The sequence below is a fragment of the Jaculus jaculus genome, chromosome 9 (genome assembly GCF_020740685.1).
Source record: "Jaculus jaculus isolate mJacJac1 chromosome 9, mJacJac1.mat.Y.cur, whole genome shotgun sequence".
In the NCBI taxonomy this organism is placed as follows: domain Eukaryota; kingdom Metazoa; phylum Chordata; class Mammalia; order Rodentia; family Dipodidae; genus Jaculus; species Jaculus jaculus.
Window position 1 is genome coordinate 137,648,201 of NC_059110.1, and position 18,724 is coordinate 137,666,924.

Genomic DNA, 18,724 nt, shown 5'->3' on the forward strand with positions numbered 1-18,724 from the left:
AACCTGGGTCCTCGGGCTTCACAGGCATGTGCCTTAACCATTAAGCCATCTCTCCAACCTTGGGATGCTCTATTCTTCATCCAGTGGTAGGTGCATCTTTTCAGGACCACGTTCCTGCTGCTGGCTTTCTACCTTGCTCTTCTCCTTGGGCACATGGTGGCTGCTGGCTAGCAGGTGGACGCAGGCTGGCAGTGCTTTGTGGATGTTGTACCTAGAACTGTACAGTGGGCTTTACCACTTCATCAGCAGTAGCTTCATGTGCAGTGTATTCAAGCCCCAGGGCACAGGGATTGGAGTGCCCCTCCCCTCTGTGTAGCCCCTGAACCTGGGTCAGGGTTCAGCATTGCACTTTGGCACAGCCACCTCCTTCTGTGTTGTCCAGGGCCTTTGATGGCAACCATGTGCTGAGGCACCTCCCTCTTGAGGGTGACTGAGCCCTGTGAGTAACTTGGGGGGTTTGGCTTACATCCCTTTTGTAGTGATTCATTTGAGCTCAAAGCCCCAAGGGGAAACGCTTCACATTCCCTCTCACCAAAGCCATTGTCAGCGCCTACTGGGCTGAGGAGAGAGCAAGCCCTCATGGAGAAGCTGGAAAATCTGAGATTGAGGTCACCTCTGAAGAGTGTTCACATTTTTTTATCCATTTGTTGTCACGTCCTGGAAAATCACTGTTAAGAATAGGAACCCTCAGAAGACCCACTTCTGATGTGTGTGGGACTTCCTGTGCTTGTCCTACCGTGCCTGCACATCCCAAATGGGCTATGTTGGGCCCTCTGCTGGAAGTGGTCACTGACACCCCACCTCCCACTGACCCTGGACTAGGTCCAGCCCTGTTTACTCTAGGCTGGGTGGTGTCCACAGTGGTGCCTGACCATCCCTGGGGAGTTCTGGATCGTTCCTACTTCCCTCCCATGGCCCAGCTCTGAACTGGTTGGGGACAAGTATGGTGGGGGTTTTGCTGCTGTTTTTCTGAGATAGGGTTTCTCTTGCCCAGGCTCACCTGGAATTCACTCTGTAGTCTAGGCTGGCCTTGAACTCACAGCGTTTCTCCTGTCTCAGCTTCCCAAGTGCTGGGATTAAAGGTGTATGTGCCACCATGTCTGGCATTCAAGAATGGTATAGAAAAATGGAGATTCCTGCCTTCAGTCTGGCTTAGCCCCACCTCACTTCATGTCTGGTCAGTCTACAGCACTCTCACTGCTGGCTATGCTTGCGAGTCTGCTAGCTTCCTGGGGTCTCAGGAACAAGAGCCTCCTGGAGTGGCTTTTTTTTTAAAAATTTTTATTTATTTATTTATTTGAGAGTGACAGACGCAGAGAGAAAGACAGATAGAGGGAGAGAGAGAGAATGGGCGCACCAGGGCTTTCAGCCTCTGCAAAGGAACTCCAGACGCGTGCGCCCCCTTGTGCATCTGGCTAACGTGGGACCTGGGGAACCGAGCCTCAAACCGGGGTCCTTAGGCTTCACAGGCAAGCGCTTAACCGCTAAGCCATCTTTCCAGCCCCTGGAGTGGCTTTAACAGAGAGTTCTCACTCACAGGTCAGGTCTCACAGACATAGCCTCGCAAGCAGCAGTGAGGCCAGCACCCTCAGAATCTCTGCTGTCCCATGCCTGCTGCTGTCGCATGTACTCTGGGCCTCAGTTTCCTTATCTGTCACATGGCATTCATAACATGCCCTGACCCTGTAGCTTTATTTTCTCCACACCACAGGCTACCTGGGGAAGGACTGGAAAGGGCCCCTAGGGCCCTTTTGGGGTCAACATGCCCAGAACACAGACTGTGGCTTGCTGGAGAGCCACATTCTCAGAGGCCCACTACACCAGGCCCCTATCCTGCCGTGAGCTAGGCAGCTGGCTCATCCTCGGTGCCTCACAGGCCCTCCAGAGCCTCCTACCCATGCCTTTCTTCATGGCCACCCTTCAGCTTCCCTGAAGCTCTCTCTGAGCTTCAGCCACACTGAGCACAGCCTTTTGCAGCCTCCCCCACAAAGCCAACTGGGGCTCTAAGGATGTCATCTCTGTGTTAGCATCCTCTTGGCTGAAGGATGGCCGAACAGCCTCATTCTGTCCCTCAGGCACCAGCACATGCTCTAGGCATCTCCCCAGTCTTGTCAGCCTTGACTATTCCTCACAGCTGTCACCATGTGCTTTCTTTCTTTTTGATGTCTCATCCCTAGACCTGTGTTCTCCATCCAAAAACATCTCCATAAGTACACCTAGGATGGCAGCTGAGCGAAATGCTCTCAGTGCCAACAGGACAGCAGATGGGAGCCAGGCGCTGGCAAAGCATCCTAAGTAAACAGGGTCAGGCGTGGCTGGGGGACAGCTGCTTGGTCTGCGGAAGACTGCCCTGCTATGGCCTCCTTGCCCAGTGGTTCGGGGATAGAAGCTGTCTTGCTTGGCTGATGGAGTTTCTCCACTCTGTTCCTGAATCCCCTGCTGCTCTTGGTTATAAAGCCGTATTTCCTACCACCCCAGCCATAGACCCTATGAGATTTCATGGGGCGTAAGGAGACTTGACCACCCCTGCCCTGCAACTAGTTGCTCACTCTACTTGCCAGCAGGTATCAGAGGGCCCTTCACTCTTGCTGCCCTTGAATTACAACAGAGTTTTCCCAAATGGGCTCTTGGACCAGTGTGAGGGGCCTAGAGCTAGGGGCCATGCTGTCCTGTTGCTCCTTCTGCACCCTGGGCTCCTGGGCCTGGGTGGTAGACAGGCTTCCCAAACAGAGCAAGCATCTGGAAGAGAGTCTGAAACAGTAAGAGATGTCATGTTTGTTTGTTTGTTTTTTCTCTCCTTCAAGGCAGAGTCTCACTTTAGCCTGAGCTGGAATTTACTCTGTGGACACAGGCTGGCCTTGAACTACTGGTGTCCATCATACCTGGCTCCAGTTTTACCTTTAAAAAAAAAAACTGTTTTTTGTTTTGTTTTTAAGGAAGGGTCTTACTCTAGCCTAGGCTGACCTGGAATTCACTATGTAGTCTCAGGGCATCCTTGAACTCACAGTGATCTCCTACCTCTGCCTCCCAAGTGCTGGGATTAAAGGTTGTGAGCCACCATACCAGGCATTTAAAAAAAAAAATTTTGTTCATTTTTACTATTTATTTGAGAGCAACAGACAGAGAAAGAGGTAGAGAGAGAAAATGGGTGCCAGGGCCTCCAGCCACTGCAAACGAACTCCAGATGTGTGCACCACCTTGTGCATCTGGCTAACATGGGTCCTGGGGAATGGAGCCTCGAACTGGGGTCCTTAGGCTTCACAGGCAAATGCTTAACCGCTAAACCGTCTCTCCAGTCCTTTTTTTTTTTTTTTTTTTTTTTCTGTAGAGTCTCACTTCAGTCTAGGCTGACATAGAATTCACTGTGCAGTCTCAGGCTGGCCTTGAACTCACAGTGATCCTCCTACCTTGGCCTACTGAATGCTAGGATTAAGTGGCCTGGCCAGATTTACTTTAAAAAATTTTTTTTGCGGAGATAGAGAGGGGGTTTGAGAGAGAGAATGAGTGTGTTCGGATCTCCAGCCATTGCAAGTGAACTCCAGATGCATGTGCCTGTGCATCTGGCTTTATATAAGTACTGGGGAATTGAACCTGGGTCATTAGGTTTTGCAGGTATGTGCTTTAGCCTTAACCACTAAGCCCTCTCTCCAGCCCTGGTTTTACTTTATTATTATTATTATTATTTTCAAAGTAGGGTCTTGCTTTAGCCCAGGCTGACCTGGAATTCGCTATGTAGTCTCTGAGTGGCCCCAAACTCATAGCAATCATTTTACCTCTGCCTCATGAGTGCTGGGATTAAAGGTGTGCACCACCACACCCAGCTCTAGTTTTACTTTTTGATTGAAATTCAGTAGCCTTTGGGCAGTGTGGAGCAGATGGCAGGTGCCCCCTGTGTACCCTGTCCTGAAAGCAGCCTGGGAATGTGGGCTTGGGTGTCATGGGTCATTGGCCCTGCCCAGAGTGCGGACGGCCAGCAACCCTCTGTCCTCTCTAATGTTCTCTGATGTTCTCAGGCTGTGCCGGGAAAGTTCCTGGGAATGATCACAGGTTTTTCAGGATTGAGTTTTCTGGCACCATTCTCTGCCCTGTGGCCCTGTCTGGGTGGACAGGCTTTGGGTAGTATCAGCTGCTATGCAAAGTGGCCTTTTGGGTTATCAGTGTGCCCTGAGGCTGCTCTTTCTAGGAGGATCTGGAACTGGTAGCCTGAGTCTCTCCCTTGCTTAGCTCAAGGCTATGTGAACTGCCACTGTAGCTCCTAGCTCAGGGTGTGTCCACATTCTGTCTACTCTCCCGCGGGAGCCCCGGGAGCTGGTGGCCCTACTGGAATGCAGGCACTGTGGCCATGGGGGCCGCCTGGCGCCTGGCACCATGTTATAAAGAGCTCTGGAGCAGACTGCCCGCAGAGGCCGCTTTGTGGCTGTGGCTTTGAAGGAGGCAGCCCCCTGAGGCCCTGCTCAGTCACCTGTGGGCTGCTGCCCAGACCTCAGCCAACCCTTATTAGCCATGCTGCCACGACCATGACTGAGGTCAGAGGGGCTCCCTGGCTAGGGCAACATAACAAAGCCATATGTGTGGTAGACCATGGGAACTTGAGGTTAGGTGGAGGGGGCAGGAGACACCTGGGATAGGGGTCCATCAGCCTGCACCCAGTGTGGATGGATTGAGTGAGCTAGTCCCTGAGTGGTGGACTTGAAGGACATCCTCAAAACAGTGAGACTGAGGCCTGGCCCTGCCTCAGGAACGAAGGCTGTAAGAGTGTGGCAATGCTACCCTGAGCATGTCTGCCTGATCTCACCTGGAAGACTGCAGTAGGGGAAGCTTGTTCCCAGAGCCCCTGTTTCCATTTCCCGGTCGTCAGAGGAGCGGGAGGGAAGCTGAGAAGCAAATCAGGAGCAGGGGACTGGCTCCGAGGCTACCTATCCTGTGACAGTTGAATGTTTATACAGGAGGACAAGACCCAGTGCGGGCCCTGCCAGACCAGCTGGGGACCTCGGTCAGGCCTGGCTCCATGGGGTGGCCCCAGCACTGAGTTGTCCCACCCTCCCAGGCACCGCAAGAGGAGCAGGCCTGCCTTGTAATTTTCAGTGCTGTTGATGCCAATTAGGAGTGACGCTGTCCCTTCCTTTGTCCCCAGGGTGGGCAGAGGGAAAGCCAGCTTGCTCCCCAGGGAGGGGAAGGTGGAGTCAGTCAGGCCATGCATGGGGCTGTGGTAGAGAGGGCAGTAGGGACAGCCTGCTGGGGTTTTTGCCAACACTCTAATTTGGTGGCTGTCACTGCCCCTCCCCTCCGGAGTCCCTGACGTGGCTTAAAACAGGGTGCTGCTCCCCAAATTGGCTTCCTGATATTAGGGTTCTCCCATTGAGGTAGTAAGTGTGAGGGAAGTTGCCTGAGCTGTCCTCCTGGGTAGTGCTGATGACCACTCTATCCTTAGCTGGACTTCAGGGCCATGGCCCTGACAGGTAGCAAGACTCTCAATCGGAGGTTCTGAATGCTGCTGCTGTGAGCCCTCCTCTGGCCCTGTGTTGCAGTCAGGTGGGCTGAGATGGAGAGGCTGCATGGCTTTTCCAATGGTAGGGCCTGCGATCCCTCACAAATCACATTATCTTGAGTTCCTCTTTGCTTAGCCTGTGGACCGAGACCCAGTGGTTTGCCACCCTGATCTAGAGGACCTGCTTCAGGCCTGGCCAGCAGAGGTACCTGATGAGTTCTTCGAAGTAACTGTCGATGATGTGAGGAGACGCCTGGCTCAGCTCAAGAGTGAGCGGTGGGTGCCCATCTCCTCAGCCATTTCCTATATCTTCCCTTCATGGTAGTCCTCAGTAGGTGCTATTTAATGGCCAGGCCTGCCTGCACATTCTGAGATGTGAGGGGTATCCAGACCTGTCTTTTGCCCAGGTCCCTCGGCAGTACTTCAGGATGGGCCCAGGTGATGGCTTCTGGACCATTCCTGTCCTCTTGAGGAATGAACAGGGGGAATCCAGTTGGGAACCTCTTTTGTCAGGTGACCAGGACCTTTGACCTTCTCTATTACAGGAAGCGTCTGGAAGAAGCTCCTTTAGTGACCAAGGCCTTCAGAGAGGCTCAAATGAAGGAGAAACTGGAACGCTACCCAAAGGTGAGCAGATACTCCTGTGACTCCAGTGACCTGTGACTCCAGTAACTCCTGTGACCACACCTCTGGCTCACTTGGCCAGTGCTGCCATATGCAACACTATTCCTCAGTGGTGGGTAGTAATAGGCCAGCGTGCCAGAGGCTGAGGATTAACTAAGCTAAGCCCCTGATATTTTATGATGGAAACCTATTTTTAGTGGGGTGTGGTGGTGCATGCCTTTAATCCCAGCACTCAGGAGACAGAGGTAAGTGTATCACTGTAAGTTTGAGGCCACCCTTAGACTACATAGTCAATTCCAGGTTAGTCTAGGCTACAGAGTGAGACCTTGCCTTGAAAAACAAAGTAACAACAAAAACCCCTATTTTTTGTGGTGCTGGGAGTTAAAGTTGGCCTTATGCCTATTAAGCAGGTGCTCTATCACTGACTACTCCCAAGCCCAGTGATGGAAATCTTTTTCTTTTTTTAAATTTTATTTTTATTTATTTATTAGAGACAGAGACAGAGGGAAGAGACAAACAGATAGAGAATGGGCACATCAGGGCTTCCAGCCTCTGCAAAGGAACTCCAGATACATGTGCCACCTTGTGCATCTGGCTATATATGGGTCTTGGGGAATCAAACCTAGGTCCTTAGGCTTCAAAGGCAAGCACCTTAACTGCTAAGCCATCTTTCCAGTCCTCTTTCCTTTTTTTGAAACAAGGTCTTGCTATGCAACCCAGATTGGTGTGAAATTTACTATCCTGCCTCCTAAGCATTGGGATTCCATGTGTATGCCATCATGCCCAGCCAACAGAGCAGATCTGAAAGCAGATATTTGGTGTGCTATCTGTCTGTCTTTTTTTTTTCCCCCGAAGTAGGGTCTCACTCAAGCCCAGGCTGACCTGGAGTTCACTATATAGTCTCAGGGTGGTCTGAAACTCATAGAAATCCTCCTATCTCTGCCTCCTGAGTGTTGGGATTAAAGGTGTTCACCACCACACCTAGCTTGTTTATTTTATTTATTATTATTATTTTTTTTATTTTTCGAGGTAGGGTCTCACTCTAGCTCAGGCTGACCTGGAATTCACTATGTAGTCTCAGGGTGGCCTTGAACTCACAGCAGTCCTCCTACCTCTGCCTCCCAAGTGCTGGGATTAAAGGCGTGCACCACCATGCCCAGCTTTGTCTGTTGTTTTTTTGAGGCAGGGTCTCATGTAGTCTAAGCTACCCTTGAACTCACTATGTAGCCAAGGATGACCTTAAACTCTTTTTTTTAAAAATAAATATTTTGTTTTTATTTATTATTAGAGACAGAGAGAGGGATAGAGAGAGAGAAAAAGAGTGGGTGTGCCAGGGCATGTAGCCGCTGCAAATGAACTCCAGATACATGTGCCACCTTGTACATCTGGCTAACGTGGGACCTGGAGAAACAAGCCTCGGTCTTTAGGCTTCGCAGGCATGCACCTTAACCGCTAAGCCATCTCTCCAGCCTGACCTTAAACTTTTGACCCTCTTGCCTCCATCTCCTGAGTGCTCGGATTACAGGAATATGCCATTGGCTTGGAGGGTGTTTAGAACACACCTATCTCCTTATGTGGGTGCTTGAACATCCTTGTCACCAGCTGATGGCTCAGCTTTGTTGAAAAATGTGGAGTAGGGAGGGATAGCCAGACTGGGGTAGCTGACACTTGCAGGATGGAGGCTGACTGGTGAGGCCTGTCCCTCCTGACTGTCCTGCTTATCCCTGCCCAGGTGGCTCTGAGGGTCCTGTTCCCTGACCGCTACATCCTGCAGGGCTTCTTCCGTCCCAGTGAGACAGGTAAGAGCCTACGGTGGTGTTAGTTCCTTCTTGCCACAGATCTTTTGCAATTACCTTTTGAGCCTAGAGAGACTGGGTGGTTGCAGGATGTCCTTCTCTGTGTATGACATTCAGATGGCTCTGTGGCTGCACTGTTGGGTAGTGTCAGGCCAGCATAGGCTTTGGGCCAGCTCTTCTCACAGTCCTGTCCCCCAAGCTTACGGCCCTGGGTAATGTTCTGGGCATCAGCAGGCAGGGGGCACCTTTGGAAGGAAGGCAGCAGGCCCACCAGAGCTAAAGTGGGCCTTGGTGGCCTATTTCAAGTTAGTGGGGATCAGGCAGCCTCAAGCCTCTCAGGGACATCCTGCTCTGGCAGAGCTCAGGTTAGGGTATTAGGTGATGGAGAAACCAAGGGGATGTTGTGGGCCTAGCTAGGCACAGGTTATTATTGATGGGCAGGCCTCTTGCAGTAGGGTGAAAATCCTGGTAGTGGCCTGCACTGTGGTCCAGCCAGACTGAAAATCCAGGATGCTGGGAAGGAACTATTGGGTCCACAAGTCTAGAGCTTAGCTTCTATGAACAGAGGGGCACCCTCAGGCTGGTGACCCCAGGCTAGCAGTAGGTGATGGTAAGGTTGGTCTGGAGATGCCTGGTTCCGGGAATCCTTTTGATTACCCTGTTCCTCCTCCACAGTGGGGGATTTGCGAGACTTCGTCAGGAGCCACCTGGAGAATCCTGAGCTCTGCTTTCATTTGTGTGAGTTCCTTCTCCAAGTCCTGCCCTGGGCTCTGTGGCTCTGTCTGCCACTGTTTCCCTTCTCTAGGCCACAAGGTGTGACCTCCCCTCCAGGCTGGAGTTTGAGGTATTTTTTCTATAGAAACTAAGTCATCTGACTGTCTGAGCCTCCATTCCCTGGAGGGATGTGTTAGTACCAAGTTCCCCAACTTGGCCTCCTTCCCAGACCCACCGTCTCAGACTGGGGGAAGGGTATTAGATGAGGGGAGTGGCTGTCTTTGGGAGGTAAGGGCCCCTTTGGGCATCAGAGGTGAGTGGAAGGATGGGACCTGGGGTGCTTGACACACCTGAGGCTGTCATCCCTCCTCAGCTTGTCTGCCCTAGGGTAGGGAGTGACCAGTGTCCTCATAGATAGTCCCTTTCTCTCCACAGTCATTGCACCTCCTAAAACAGTTTTGGACGACCACACGCTGACCCTCTTTCAGGTACCAACTGCCTCACTGAGGGTGCTGCCAGGGTGGAGCTGTGCTGGGAGGGCAGGACGCCATGCTGCGGTCGCGGTTGGGAAGGAGTGCCCTGGCAGGCGCTGTGGGCGGTAATAAAGCCTTTTAGAGCCGGTGAATTCAGAGGGAGCAGTGTGCCTCTGAAGTTGTTTCTGACAGGACTTTCCAACCTCCTCCGCTTCCTGCCTGGCCCCGGGGTGGGGATGGGCCTGCCTGGCTGGCTGGCCTGAGTCTTCAGCTAAGGCCGCCTGGAGGTCCTGGCTGTGGGCTGCTGGGTGACACCAGCCCATTGACCAGCTTATGGGTGAGGAAGAGGCCTGGTGCCAGGCCCTGGGCTGAAGGGTTGCTTCTGGCCTATATTTTTGCCATCTCCTGGGCTGGCCTTTCCCCTGGACCCCTGCTAGCCTCTGATGGGAATGCCATGATTGGCCCCACACCCTCCCATGAGACCCCAGGAGGTCATGAGAGGTCCTAGGGTGAGGCTACTTGACCCTGCCCTCTGGTGGCTGCCTTGTAGAGACTAGAGGAACAAATGTCCTGTCCTTCAATGAATGTCCTGTCTTTTGTCCCCTGGGAAACATCTGGGGCCTCCCCAGTCCCTCTGGCCTAATGGTTTCCTTTGCAAAGTCTTTTTAGATATTTTAATTAACAACAGAGGCGTCCGCCTGAAGGCCTCTGTGGAGGTCTGGGTTGGGGGTGACAGGCTCCACTGGCTGCCTGGAGCTGCTGCCACCATTGGGGTGAGATGGGCCAGGGAACAGGCAGGAGGGCTCTAAGCTCACCAGGAAACGCTGCTGGGGGAAGAAGCTGGCCCTGGAGCCACCGAGGCACGCCTGTGATCCCTCAAGTCCCTTCTTGGCCCATAAACTCCCAGGCGCTGGGCCTTTTCCCTTCATCTCTGCCCCTCCTTGCCTCCCTGGCCAACTTGTTGATAAACATTGAAACTGAAAGATGCTTTGGGATGGAGGGCCAGTGCCCAGCCCCACCCCACCCCCAGTGTGCCTCCTTTTTGCCTTTGCCTGATTCCTGGTGACACTCTGCCCCTGCTACCAGCAGCCGTCTCCTTTCATCCGTCAACTCTGTCTGGAGCTGCAGGGCCTCTTGAGGGTGGTGTCCCAGCCCGCCGCCAGCAGAGCTTCAGGGCCTGGGAAGGAAGCCTGGCTCACACTGGCGGCTGAGCGGCAGGCTGGGAAGGTGCAGCTTTCATGCCTGGCAGGGCTGAACTCGGCTGCTGCCTGGGGGTGTCCCACCAGAGAACCATGTGGGCTGTGGTAGGGAATGCTTCTAGGAGAGTAAGGGCTTTCTGGCAGGGCGGTGGAGGCAGTGAGTAAGAGCCCCATCCCACTAGGCCTGAGTGCCAGGCTCCATGCCTTACCCCATCCAGGCCTCATCTCATCACCTCAGTTAGGGTCTTGAAGACCAGCAGTTGGGCCAACCAAGGGGTCACCTAAACCCTGGGCCCAGGTCCCACGTGACCTGTGGTGGTCCCTAAAGCATGGAAAGATCTCTCACTATCCAGTGCATTCTGGGAACTGCTGGTCATTTGGCATCTCTACCCTCCCTCTGAGCTTTCAGTGGTCCCCAGGAATAGGGTGGGGCAGAAGGGATTGAACTCAGGGTTAAGTATTCCTCCCACTTGTTTGTGCTAGGGGTAGAGGGCTTGCGCTAAAGCTTGGAGTCCTGACCAGTGCTCAACCCTAGCGTGCAACAGAGTGGCCATGGGGACTGGAGTGAGCAGAGGGGGAAATCCCTTTTGTTAGGGTGATCCTCTGTCCACTTGTCCCTCATTCCATTAGGGCCCCAAGACCCAAGCCAATAGGCAGGAGCTGTGGGCATTAAGGGGTGTGACAGGGAGGGTGGTTTAGGAGGAATTGGCCCTGGAGGTCTGGAGGACCCCTGTTGAGGGAGTACTTCTTCACAGTCTCTCACCTTCCCATCCCATCTCCAAGTTCAGAGGGAGCAATCAGTGAGGTGGGCCTCACACTCTGCTGCTGGTAGAACAATGCCCAGGATCCTTGTACTCCCAGGCTGGGTCAGAACCAGTGAGCTTTTTAGCCAGGAATTTCTTCATCCCTATGGGGTGGCATGCACAGGCCATCTTCCCTTTGGCCATGGAAAAAAGACCCTGGGGGCACACTGCCCCCTGTCCCGAGCAGATCTGATTCTGGCCACACCTACGTGTGCTTGGAATGGGCAGGCCTGTCAAGGGTGCAGGCAGTGTTGTCCTCTCACAGCACTGTTTTTTTGGTCCTGGGGAGAAAAAGAAGGTGGCAGCCTTTCTCTTGGGCTTTGAGCCAAGATGAAGGCTATTCCAGAGGTCCTGAAGAGTACAGAAGCCTCACGTTCTCCCAGGGAATCCAGCTACGGGTTCTACAAGCTAGGGGGAAGGTGTAGTAGGGTTTGGGGAGGATGTTCTTAGCCTCATAAGATGCCTGCCCTCCAAACTGACCAGCCTTGATGCCACCCAGTCCACTGCCTTCACTGCCTCTGCTTCTTTGGGGCTGGGTCCAGGCATGCAGGGACAGAGCCCACAGCTGACCATGGGGTCTTATTCCCACTCATGGCAAGAGGTCCCACCTGTCCCTTGTACTTCTCAGACACTGCTGAGCTTAGAGGTCCTGCCTCAGGACTGCCATGACCCAGGCTTTGCATGTGTCCCCCTCTTCACTGATGTCTGTGGACGCCCCCATGGCTGCTGCTGCTGGGGAATAGATGAGAGCCTCTAGGAGAACTAGCTGTGCTTCCCAGAAATGCTACAAAGCAGGGGGTCATAGCCTGCGTGTGAACCCCTTAGTCCCTGGCAGTGAGTAGTGGGTGGCCCCAGTAACTTGCAAGACTACCTCGATACTATGTGGCACTAAGGCAGATTCTAGGAACTGTCCTCTTCATGCCCCCTGGCTGGCTCCCTGGCTTCCGGTGCCTCTCCAGGGGCACTAGGGCAGCCCCCACCCACCCGACAGGCCTCTTCTTGTGAAGCTGTGATCGCAGGCTCATGCTGGGTCTCAAAGCACTCTCCGCCCTTGTTTGTGGCACTCGCCCGCCTGCTGGCTGGAGGCGGAAGCTTCAGTTCCTAGACCTGGCCTTTGAAGCTCGCTCTTATTAATCTCAACATCCCCCAGCCCCACCCACCCCGCCAGCCTGTGGCACTCACAGAAGCCTGGAGCTGCAGGCAAAAGACAGGGAAAGAATGCCCTTAGCTGGCAGATGCAGCCCTTTCCCAAGTCCTGCCAGGCTCCTTGCTGCCCTCAGTCTTTGGCCATGTCAGCCATGCCCAGCCCCTCCATTGGGTGCAGAGGCTGAAGAAGGGGAACATGGTGGCATGTGGCACTGGGAAACTAGGGGGTCTCTGCAACTTTAAGCTGTACCACTGTTCAGCTGTCAGTCAGGGAGTCATGTGATCACATGTACTCCACCCCACCTCACACTTGTTCCCAAGCAAATGGGGCAGTCTCCAAACATACTGGGTACTCTTCACCCCCTTTGCATGGATCTGGAAGGCTTTGATCCCACAATTCAAGTTTTTGGTTTTTTTGAAGTAAGGTCTCTATCCCAGGATGAACTCACTCTGTAGTCCCAGGCTGGCCTTGATCTCCAGTGATCCTACCTCTGCCTCCTGAGTGCTGGGATTAAAGGTGTGCACCACCACACACCACACCTGGCTTCCTTTTTTTTTTTTTTTCCCTCTCCTCCCAGGGTAGGCTTTCACAGTTTGTTCTAGCTCAGGGTGGCCTTGAACTCAGTGATCCTCATACCTCTGCATACACCACCATGCTGGGCTTTAGTTGGGTTTTTTAAGCATCATGTCCTTGTTTGGGTGGACTGAAAGCGTGGACCAGCAAACCCTGTTGAGCCCAGCAGCGCCAGCCCTGTGTGGGCTCATGCATCTTCTAAGGTAGTTCCTTTCACCCTGAGACCCCCAAAGTAACCTGGCTCTGAGAGCCAGCCCCTGCTTCATATCTGGGTTGTTCTCCCAGGGCTCTCCTGTCTCAGTAGGTCAGAGTGCATCCCTATCCTTAAGAACCTCTGTGCCTATAGCCCCCTACTCTTATTTTGGGCATAGGGAGGGTGGGGGGGGCAGTGAGGTGGCACTGGTCTGTTTTCTAGAGTATTAGGCTGCCCTTCTCTGACATTCTGGGAGACTCAGACCCCCTATCCAGCAGTCCTGTGTCCCCTCTGACCTATGTATGGGGCAGGATATGGCTCAGTCAGGAGCTCAGGTGTGTGGAGGCTTTGAAATTGAGGGTGGAAAGTGAGCGGGTGGTGCAGCTGGCCAGCATGAAGGAGGTGAAGAGCACTACCACAACTCCCATGCGTGAGCTGCGGGGCTCCCAGCTAGTGCTTGACTCTCCTGCAGGGGCTCTGTGGTCCAGGATGGCTAGTGCCAGAGTGGTAAAGCCACCTAGGCACAGCAGCCTGCTAAATTCACGTGGTTACCAGAGCTCGCCTACCCTCCCTACAGGCAAACCTCTTCCCTGCTGCCCTTGTGCATTTTGGAGCTGAGGAACCAACTGGTGAGTGAAGCACCATCCTGAATCCCAGCTTAACCTGATGCTCAAAACAAGATGCCCTGGAGGGTTTTCATTTGGGGCTTTTTATGGGTCTGGGAAACCCACAGTCTGATGACTACCTCCCTGAGGCACCTACCCAGCCACACCTCACTTTGCAGTGTGTGGGTGGAAATGGGGTCCTCATCTGTGACTGAGGGTGGGCTTTGGCCTCTGAAGGTCTCTACCTGGAGCCTGGGCTACTGGAAAACACCATCTCCCCATCTGCAGCTGATATGCTAGTGGCCAGGTAAGTTCCTTTGCGGCTGGGGACCCCTCCAAGGCTGTGTCCACCACCCTAGCCTTGGCCTCTCACCCCCAGGTGTATGTCCAGGGCTGCTGGGGCCCAAGCCCCATTGCCAGACCCTGACCCTGTGCCCCTGGAGTCTGAGCCATCTGCTGAGGAGGGGGCACTGGGCTCCTCAGAGCCCATTCCAGGGACAGTCCAGCCTGTGAGGAGGAGCCTGGGCAAAGTGCCCAAGTGGCTGAAGCTGCCAGGTGCTTGCCATGGACTGGCTGGGTGGGGCAGGGTGGCTGGGAGGAACGGGGGCCTCATGGTCATTCTGATGTTTGCACTGCAGCCAGCAAGAGGTGAGACCTGCCAGCCTGGAGGGCCCATTGCCAGCCACAGGATCCCACCCCTACCCACCCCGAGCAGGAATAAAATCTCGCGCTTCTCTCAAAGGCCTACGCTTTCTTTTCTGTAGAAGAGGCCCTGTGGACCTCAGTCCAGTCTCATTCATTGCTACCCAACCAGCCCCTGTGTCCGTGTGAAGGGCCTGGGCAGGCAAGCCCCAGGCTAGCCAATTTCCTCTCCATTTCTATTTAACCTCATTAACTCCCCCTTCTGAGTGGAGGGAAGTGAGGGAGGAAGGACTCCTTGGCAAATTGCCTGCAGCCTGGGGCCATGCCAAGCCCCTGGCATAGGGCTATGGGAGGAGGAAGTATGCACCTCTACCACAGAGTTGGCCTGCGCAGGACCTGGCACGGGTGTCCCTGTGCTCCAGTGGGGCTCCAGGACTAATTCCAGCACTTGTTAGTTGGAGTCCTTGTGTGTATCCTCCCCCAACCCCCCCACATGCTAGCCAGCTCCTCCTTGCAGATCTCCTGCCCCCACTTGTCCCCCAGTACTTAGAACCCAGAGACCCACCATGGAGGGTGGCAGGCACTCAGAGCAGCTCTGTCTGCCCAGCTCTATCCATCCTGGCCACTTCCTTCAAAGGTTGCCCCAAGTCTACTCTAGGCCCTTGTGGACGAGAGGTTTGAAGCCTTGCTACATGTCCTCTCCATTTACTGCCCCCACCCCCACCCTGCCAAGTTCTGATGCCTGTCGTAACACCAGGGTACTGTCTCCTAACTACCTAGTGGTTTCCACTCTGTACGCTAGCAGTAGGAAGGGGCTTATATACCTACAGGGGATTATATACGCCTTGTGTCCCTGAGAACTGTCCTGCCAGAGCCTGACCATGGGAGGCCTCAGACTTTCTGGGTGGGGATTCCAGCTGGACCTCACAGCTCTGCATTTCTGAGGACATAGCCTGTACCTAAGCCTATTCCCTGCCCCTTGCCTGGACTGAGCAAGGCTAAGGAGAGGTCCCTTTGCAGTTAGACATAGCCACAGGCCTTGGGCAGCCAGTCTCCAGGTCTTCTCATTCTTGTGTCCTGATTCTACCTGCACCAGTGGGCCCTGTGGCTAGAGGCTGACAGCAACACTCCTGGACCCCAGTGCCTGCTAGTGGCAGCTGTTGTGGCCTCTAGCAAGAGTAACATTTTCCAAGTGAACAGGCCACATGTGTGAAGGCTCCAGTTTCACTGCAGCGTGCTCACACATGCTGTTTGTTATCCTGTCTTTTCTGAAAGCTCTGTCTCCGTCCCACTGAGATGGATGGGAGGAAGCACGGGCCTCAGGCTTTGAAGCAACTTGACTTTGGGTGACTAATGGCAAGAAGGCCGAGCCTGCAAGAGATGGTGTTGATTCATTGATGCTACTTTGTAAGAACAAATTTACAGCTCAAGGAGGGAGGCATGCTCTGAGGGAGAAGCAGGTGGTTAAAAAGCTGCACACCAGCTTTGATGTTGGGTGGTAAGGAGGCAGCACTGGCAGCAGCTGTTTCATAAAATGCAGGCTAATGGAGGCGGCTCTGGCTGGAGGCAGGCCAGTCCACCTTCCTCTGCACCTGCCTCATTAGGACCCCAAGGGCCTGTGAGGCAAAAGCAGAGGACACAAGGAAGGGCAGTAGCTTCCAGGATCTTGCCATCCTTTGGAAGCTGGAGAACTTGAAGCTCAGCTGTCAATGCTGGTGTGAATCCACTCCAGACTCCTCAGACCACAGGAGACACACTGGCTACCTGGAAGCCCCCAGGGAGTGGCCTCAGGAATGGGTAGCCCTAGAAATCCAGGAGCTATGGAAGAAAGTGTGCTCAGTGACCACACTGGGCACTGTATCAGAGTCCCACAGGCTGTCCCACTTGCATTCCACATACCAGCTGAGGAAGCACCTTTTCCAGCTGCTCCACATCCACAATGTCCAGGTCCTCTGCCTGGGCCTGCCGAACCCCACGTACAGCGGCTTCTGATGAGACATGGGAAATAAGGAAGCTGGCCGGGTGTGGTGGCACACACCTTTAATCCTGGCACTTAGGAGGCAGAAGTAGGAAGATCACTGTGAGTTCTAGGCCACCCTGAGACTACATACAGAATTCCAGGTCAGCCTGGGCCAGAGTGAAACCCTATCTTAAAAACAGCAATGATACAATAAGGAAGCTGGGTGGCTCCAACTTCACTGGGTCCCCTTACAATTAGTGGCAGCCCTCAGGGGACCTGGGTGGATCTTAACAGTTTTTCAGGGACAGGCTTAAGTGTTTATGGGAAATGGGAAACCTTTTCTTAGTTTGTGCTCTGGAAAATAAGGGATGTGATGACCAGTTTTCTGGTGCTGTGGGGCCCCTGGCTCACCCACGACGAAGATCCTTAGGAATTCTACCATGAGTTGCAGTGCATCCCTGCTGACTGCAAGAAGGAGAGCAGGTGGTATGGGAGAGCTGCTTTCCCCCTGCCCTACATTCATCCCCATCACCCCCACATGCACCACGCACACACGCACCTTTAGTCTTTTGGTCCCTGAAGTGCAGGTTCAGTAGTCTGCTCACCAGCTCCTGGAGAGGAGGGAGGTCTGGGTAGGAGGAGGATGTGACAGCCAGCTGGACTCTCCTCTTCCCAGTACAGGGGATGAGGCCAGCTGTGCTTTGTGGACAAGATGGTCAGAAGCAGTGAGAAGGGCTTTGGGAAGATCCCTGTGGGAGCCTTGCAAGGGATAAGGAATCCCGTAGGCTTCTGTAGTGGCCACCGGTGCTTTTTTGAATTCCAGAGAACATAAAGGACCATCACACCCATCCCTGAGGGCTAAAGGGCCCTACTTGTCCAGTGAAAAGTTGGTGACCCATCAGATCCTGGGATCTTGCAGCCACGAGGGGTGCTGACCCTTCGGGGGTCTGCCTGCATACCTTGCATCAGCTGGTCTACACCAGTGGTAGCAAAGGACATCAGCCTGTGTGGTTGAAGCTACAGAGCTAGGCTGTGGTGGAGAGGAGCGCTAGACTGGGGACCACTGAGCTTTCCTTGGCAGGAAGATGTAGTTTCTGGTCATGAGTGACTTTGGAAGGACACTTTGCAACCTAGGGCTTGAAGTCCCTGCTGTGGACCTTCTGATGTAGTATAGTTGCAAGAGGGTGGCAACCAGGCCTCAGTGTATGGCTTGAGACCTGTGAGATGAGGCTGAGAGAATCCAGGGGCTCAGAAACGCAGTGGGCACTGAGAGGAGTAGCAGCAGCAGTGGCTGGGGCAGGCCAACCTGGAACCACAGGTGGGAAAGGAAGGCAGGAGCATGGGAGCCCAGAAATGAGGTGACCTTCAGGTGAAGGTGAGTTGGGGCTCATGAGCATCAGTCACATGGGAGCCACGCTACCCTACCTGGCGCCGAAGGGCACAGGTGGGAGGGAGTGGGCGTTGACTGCTGAGGCACGGGTGAACTTACTTGCGAGGCAGGAGGGTCAGTCAACGACCACGTGAACGTAGCGCCACCTGCTGGTGCTGCTAACCCTGCGCTGCACTCATCAGGAAAGCCTGCCCACCTTGGCTCCAGGACTCCCAACAGCTGCCCCAGAAACCTGGGAGGAAGCCCTGTCAAAGCTATCTGCTGCACGAGGGTGGGCGCCGGCTGCGCGATACTCCGCAGGCCAGTGGCAGTGACTGCAGTGGGCAGGACCCGGGAGAGACATGGAGCACGCCAAGCTCCTGCTCCCCGTCCCGGAGGCACCAGCTAAGGCTGCAGGCCCTCCCTCCCGGTCACTCTCCCGGGACAGCCCGCTGAGTGACCGTCACTGCAGCTCTGGCTAAAACCCTCAGAACTCTATTCACGCACGACAGGTGGAGGCCTGCCAGTCTTCGCACAACTCGCGCACCGACCCGGTGCAGAGGAAGCCCGGGTGCTGACCACCAGCCACAGGTCGCCCTGCACGATTTCCCGCGAGCATGGGTGATTCAGAGCCGGCCTGTTATTGAGGACCTCGCTGTGCGCAGCGGCGGCACGCAAAGGCCCCGCGGCGGGACGCGTCGCCGTCCTGGCCCGCGGCGGCTCCGGTCCGCCGCGCCCTTCCCGAACACCTACTTCGAGCAGACGCAGAGCGCGGGCGCCGGCGCCGGCGGCGGGGCCCTCACGGCGGAGCACGGGCGCGCAGGACAGGGCTAATTTCGCGTTCACACCGGTCACTTGGAAACCGCGGCGTCCGCCACACGCCCGTAGACCTCACCTTCCGGAAGCCGCCTCCGCCGCCGCCCCCGGGTTCCTCCATGACCGCCGCTTAGGTTCGCGCTCTGTGGGGCCCCGCCCCGCACCCCAACCAATGAGCACGGCTCCGTCCCTCGGAGTCGAGCCCTCGCCACTCAGTAGCACTGTGAGGCATTGGCGTCCCTGGTTTGCCGATGACGTAGGCTCGACCTTGGATCTCATTGGTCTGCGACGGGCACATCCTTCGCAAAGTCTTCTGGGAGTT

The 18,724-nt window shown here is 54.6% G+C and overlaps 2 protein-coding genes across 6 annotated transcripts in view; one reads left to right on the forward strand and one right to left on the reverse strand.

The window, feature by feature from the left end:
• Aspscr1 (ASPSCR1 tether for SLC2A4, UBX domain containing) overlaps nt 1–14,356 on the forward strand; it is a 50,803-nt gene extending 36,447 nt beyond the window's left edge. For 3 of the 4 annotated variants that reach the window (XM_004655048.2, XM_045159445.1, XM_045159447.1), the window contains exons 8-16: nt 5,625–5,764; nt 6,034–6,115; nt 7,845–7,911; nt 8,584–8,646; nt 9,058–9,110; nt 13,588–13,639; nt 13,853–13,922; nt 13,995–14,170; nt 14,254–14,356. In XM_004655048.2, the coding sequence (XP_004655105.1) occupies nt 5,625–5,764; nt 6,034–6,115; nt 7,845–7,911; nt 8,584–8,646; nt 9,058–9,110; nt 13,588–13,639; nt 13,853–13,922; nt 13,995–14,170; nt 14,254–14,267 (717 nt within the window). In that variant the 3' untranslated portion in view covers nt 14,268–14,356. The remainder of the gene's footprint in view (nt 1–5,624; nt 5,765–6,033; nt 6,116–7,844; nt 7,912–8,583; nt 8,647–9,057; nt 9,111–13,587; nt 13,640–13,852; nt 13,923–13,994; nt 14,171–14,253) is intronic. The other variant, XM_045159444.1, reaches the window with a different exon arrangement.
• Nucleotides 14,357–15,629: 1,273 nt separating this feature from the next.
• Nucleotides 15,630–18,630, reverse strand: Cenpx (centromere protein X). Of its 2 annotated transcripts, none has more exons than XM_045158810.1 (5): nt 18,482–18,630; nt 16,777–16,828; nt 16,629–16,682; nt 16,157–16,242; nt 15,630–16,075 (listed from the first exon to the last, which is right to left on the reverse strand). In XM_045158810.1, exons 1-5 carry the CDS (start codon nt 18,521–18,523, stop codon nt 16,061–16,063), a joined length of 249 nt encoding a protein of 82 aa, XP_045014745.1. In that variant the 5' UTR covers nt 18,524–18,630; the 3' UTR covers nt 15,630–16,060. The 2 variants fall into 2 exon arrangements, with proteins under 2 accessions (XP_045014745.1, XP_045014744.1); XM_045158809.1 differs by having other exon boundaries at nt 16,157–16,245.
• Between the last annotated feature and the right edge of the window lie 94 nt (nt 18,631–18,724).

Bases quoted from the DNA above. Each gene is read 5' to 3' on its own strand.
- Cenpx (XM_045158809.1), bottom strand. From the start codon at position 18,523: ATGGAGGAACCCGGGGGCGGCGGCGGAGGCGGCTTCCGGAAG. The intron at 16,829-18,481 runs GTGAGGTCTACG...CCTCCTCTCCAG, and splicing joins GCGGAGGCGGCTTCCGGAAG to GAGCTGGTGAGCAGACTACT. The intron at 16,246-16,628 runs GTGAGCCAGGGG...ATGTCTCATCAG, and splicing joins CCTAAGGATCTTCGTCGTGG to AAGCCGCTGTACGTGGGGTT.